Below are 5016 nucleotides of genomic sequence, written 5' to 3'. Positions count from 1 at the left end.
ATCTGGAGGGACGGGAGGAGCGAGTAGCTCCTGTTGGAATGCTGTAAAGCGATTGTCTTAAAGGAAAAGTGTGAGTGCAATTCCAATGTACTGTGTTGTTGTCCTTTATTAAAGCGTTATTGCCCGAGGTTGCGTGCGCTTTTCTTTACAGATTTGAATTGTTTTGATCCGCCCCCCCCCCCCCCCAGTGGAGTGAGAGAGGAGCAGCAGCAACCAGGACATTTCAGCTATAAAACATACAAACAAAGGAGGTGAATACATGGACAGCGCCATGGGCTGGTGAAGTACTCCTCTTTGTACTTGTTGTATATCAGCATGTGCAGGATCTGTCCTTCTTGATTGTTATTTTTATATATTTTTATTTTCCTTACATGTGATTGGGTATTCTTTGTAAAGTGAAGCTTCACCTCAATAACTAAGCTCTGGGGCAACTGCACTTGCAGTTTTCACAGTCTATTTGCCTTTAAAAAATCAACCCCTTACTGGTGGTATCTATTGATTTGTCTCCTGCCCTGGTAGTTGACTAATTAGGAATGTTCATTTTATAAATATCTCATTTTTAAAAAATTAGCTTCTTTCTAATCTTCCTTTTTCAGTAAATTTGATATTTTCTTTGGCCCTATCAGACAGGAGAGGTATATTTTGTCTGGTTTAGCAGCTGCAGTAGGGAATTTTATTTGAAAGCTTTTCTTGGGTGAAAGTTAATTTGTATCTAAATCTACTTCTTGGTTGGTTTATTTTTGAAGCAAACTAAATTCCTTCTGAATGCTGCCTTAATGTCTTTATTCCTCAGGCTGTAGATCAGAGGATTAAGCAAAGGGTTAATGAGGGCATACATGACCGAAAACAGTTTGTTCATACTAAACATGTTGCTGGAGGAAGGAACAAAGTAAATAAAGATTAAGGAGCAATAGAAGATGAAGACCACCATGAGGTGTGATGTGCAGGTGGAGAAAGCTTTTAGCTTTCCAGTTTTGCCCCGAATTTTGAGAATTGCGCTGAAAATACGAAGATATGGAAGAAATGTGAAAAGAAAAACCGCTAATGAGACGCTACTGCCCAATGCCAAAGTGAGCACTATGTTCAGTGAGGGGTCTGTACATGAAATCTGGAACAAGTGTGGAAGGTCACAGAAGAAGTTGTGGATGGAATTTGGACCACAGAAGGACAACCTGAGCAAACAAAGAGTATGAACCAAGGAATAAATGAATGCAAAGGTCCAAACTACAATGGCCAAATGACTGCACATCCTCCAGGACATAATTTGTGTGTAATGTAGAGGGTGACAGATGGCGATGTACCGGTCATAGGACATAGCCGAGAGCAAAAAGAGCTCTGAGGAAGCAAAATAAACAATGAAGAAGACTTGGGCTGTACAGGCAGGGAGGGTTATTGATCTCTTTTTGGTGACCAAGTCGAAGAGCATCCTTGGTCCACTCACTGATGAATAAGACATGTCCAGAAAAGCCAAATTGCTGAGAAAAAAATACATTGGGTTGTGCAGATGGTGGTCAGTGAGGACCAGAAAAAAAATGAGGAGATTTATGATAAGAGTCATCAGATAGATTAAAAGGAACAGCACAAAAAGTCCATTCATGGTTGGAGGATGGTCTGATAGACCTAAAAGAGTAAAGGTGGTAATCTTTGTGAAATTCATCTTATTATTTTTTTTATTCTCAGTGTAAATTTATCACCATAGAACAGTAAGAAAATTATCCGAGGAATTATTAATAGGAGAAAATATACAGTCCACCCACACATTATGCTCTGGTTTCAGTTCAGAGATACGATTCAGTTAAGAGCTTATATAGATAAAATGTTGGCTGTCCCACAGGACAGTCTCCTGTATTGTAAAAAAATACAAAGCTTTAGGTCTTGTTAAATGTCTCTTAAGATCTAATTTAAAAAACCATTGTCACTTGAGAGACCCCTTTTATTAAAAAAAAAAAGAAAGAAAACCAATATGATTACTAGTGATGGACGAACATCGGAGGGGGCGGTCCGCAAACGCCATCCGCAAACTTTCTCAAATGTTCGCGAACCGCAAGTTCGCGGCGGACCGCATCCACTTTAATGGCAGGCGAACATGAAAAACCTCCAGGTCATATTTGCAGCCACAAAATACTTACTAGCTGTGCACACATAGTCCCACAACATGGACACTGACATATCAGAAGTATTGCTATTGGAAAAGTTGCCATGAAATTATTATTTTGTTTTTCAGCCAAAAAATCATATTTTTTTTTTTTCAAAATCAGCTAGAACTGACAGTAGCCGGTAAATACATGTCAAATACATATTCACATGTCTACAAAATGGGTCCCCATCCGTTCCACAATTTAGCGGAACGTTTACAGACCCATTGCTTTTCAATTCCAGTCTGAAAAATTAAGCATTCACAGGATAAAGAAGTAAGTGTCGACCAGTACAGGCCCCAAAAATTAGCCAACAGGCGATCACCTGACAGCAAAGAACTTGGTATTCAGTGTCTGGAGGTACATTAGGCATTTACAGGATACAGAAGTAAGTATCGGCCAGTACAGGCTCCAAAAATTAGCCCACATGCATTCACCTAACAGCAAAGAACTTGGTTTTCTGTGGCTGGAGGTACATTAGGCATTGACAGGATACAGAAGTAAGTGTCAGCCAGCTAAGGCCCCAAAAATTAGCCAACAGGCGTTCACCTGACATCAAATAACTTGTTATTCTGTGGCTGGAGGTACATTAGGCATTCAAAGGATAAATAAGTGTCGGCCATTACAGGCCCCAAAAATTAGGCATTCAACGGACATAAAAGTCCTTTTATGCCGCTGTATTTACCTAAGACAGGGACCATGAATTGTTATGGGTGGTGGCGGATATTTGTGGGCTGTCATGAGGAACTTGAATAAAACATGGTCTACTGGTCACATGTGCTGAATTCCTCCGAGATACATGCCTCATTCATTTTTATAAATGTTAGGTAGTCAACACTGTCATGAGCTAGGCAAGTGTGCTTATCGGTCACGATCCCCCCTGATGCGCTGAACATCCTTTCGGACAGGACACTGGACGAGGGGCAAGCCAACAGTTCCACTGCAAATTCTACAAGCTCTGGCCAGAGGTCAAGCCTGCCCACCCAGTAGTCCAGGGGTTCATCACTCCTCAGAGCGTCCACATCGGGCGTTAATCCAATGTAGTTGGACTCTTGTCGGTCTAGGCATTCCCTAATGCTGGATCCGGAGTACAGCTGTGGATGGGTCGGCTGAAAGAATGATCTCATATCAGAAGTGACCAACACATCTTAAAACCGCCCTCTTCTTGCAGGCGCTGTTGGATTGCTACCCGCAACTGTTTCTCTGTGAGTGGAAATTGCTCTGCCAGCGCACGCAAAAGCAGAATGCAGCATTTCCCGAAGCAAGGCCTGGAAGTGCTGCATTCTGACCGCCCTCTGTGATGGTGGTAACATTTCCGCCATTTTTTGTTTGTACCTGGTGTCTAAGTACGTTGCCACCCAGTACAGGTCCTTGCCCTTTATGCTTTTTATACGGGGGTCCCTCTTCAAAGACTGGAGCATGAAGGCCCCCATTTGCACTAAATTGGAAGCGGTGTAGTGGCCTGGCTCCTGCTCATCATCCAGGATAATTTCGTCCTCGTTCTCCTCCCCCCATCCACGGACAACACCAGGGATCCCAGACAGGTTTAAAGCATGCTCTTCTTGCTCCTCCTCATCCCCCCCAGCACCATCCTCCTCCTCTGACTCCTCTTGAGACTCCTGTTGTAGCCCCCCCTGGGAATTCATCCAGCATTGCGACTTCCTCATCTTCCTGCTCCTGCTCCTCGACGGCTTGATCAATGACACGACGCAATGCACGCTCCAGAAAGAAGGCGTAAGGTACGATGTCACTGATGGCGCCCTGGCCATGACTGACCAGTTTGGTGATTTCATCGAATGGCCGCAGAAGTCTGCATGCATCACGCATGAGCAGCCACTGGCGTGATGAAAAAAACCCAAGCTCCCCAGAACCTGTCCTGCCACAGAGTTCGTACAGGTAATTATTAACTGCACGTTTCTGCTGGAGCAGCCTATCAAGCATATACAAGGTTGAGTTTCATTGCGTCGGGCAGTCACAAATAAGACGCCTGACGGGCAGGTTGTGTCACCGCTGAATGTCAGCAAGGCGAGCCATGGCTGTGTAAGATCTTCTGAAATGGCCCGAGATTTTCCTGGCCTGCCACAAGATGTCCTGGACCCCAGGGTATTTGACAATGAATCGCTGCATGACCAAGTTCAGGACGTGTGTGGGTAGGTGTGTACCGCGCTCAGGAAAAATTGAATAAATATTAACTAAATTAATGGTGAACTTAAATGCAGCTGTTCAAAATGGTAATGACCAAATCTGTTAAAGTGCAGTGCAAATACAGCGCAAAGATAAGTGAAATAACTAATGACAATATTTAAAATTTCTAGAATGCAGCTGTTCATAAATAGTGGTAACCCAAAATTCATAAATACGAGAAAAATATATCACAGCGCAAACAATAGTGTATGATAGTAAAGTGATTACGTTCTACTCAAAAAACTCATAAAGTGCACCGTGCAATTATGTGCAAAAAATGGGGTGTAGAAACCATGTAAACATATACTATATATAAATATAATTAAAATATATAAATATAAAGTGCCAGTCCAGATGTAATAGTTGTTTAAGATCTCAGTAGATGATAAGATGTACACAGTCCCAAAAAATGTCTCACAAAGGTGCTGGAGTGCCAGGAAGAAAGTGCACAAAACATGCAATCTTTTGTGGTGCAGTGAGCCAGTGCCGGACCTCCCCCTTTGGGTGTTCACTTACCGGACAATGGTGACCCCTATGCTGTATAGCAATAGAGATCGACAAGGCTTATGTCCTAGTAAGGAACCGGCTATTACAACTCCTCCAAGGCGAATGTATCTCCACAGATGTAAATGCCCCGATACATGTATTGGAGAAAAGGATGCTCATATAGTGTAAATCCGATAAAAGGTTTTTTATT

At 42.7% G+C, this 5016-nt stretch overlaps 1 protein-coding gene across 1 annotated transcript; it reads right to left on the bottom strand.

The window, feature by feature from the left end:
• Nucleotides 1-718: 718 nt before the first annotated feature.
• LOC309561689 (olfactory receptor 5V1-like) lies at nt 719-1642 on the bottom strand (the record flags this gene model as incomplete). Its single annotated transcript, XM_082265677.1, has 1 exon — nt 719-1642. The coding sequence occupies exon 1, from the start codon at nt 1595-1597 to the stop codon at nt 719-721; it is 879 nt and encodes a 292-aa protein (XP_082121803.1). The 5' UTR covers nt 1598-1642.
• Nucleotides 1643-5016: the final 3374 nt, after the last annotated feature.

This window comes from Pelophylax lessonae (genome assembly GCF_965119305.1).
Source record: "Pelophylax lessonae genome assembly, chromosome: 8".
Taxonomy (NCBI): domain Eukaryota; kingdom Metazoa; phylum Chordata; class Amphibia; order Anura; family Ranidae; genus Pelophylax; species Pelophylax lessonae.
Note: the sequence above shows the minus strand (reverse complement) of the source record. Positions and strands in the feature narration are given on the sequence as shown.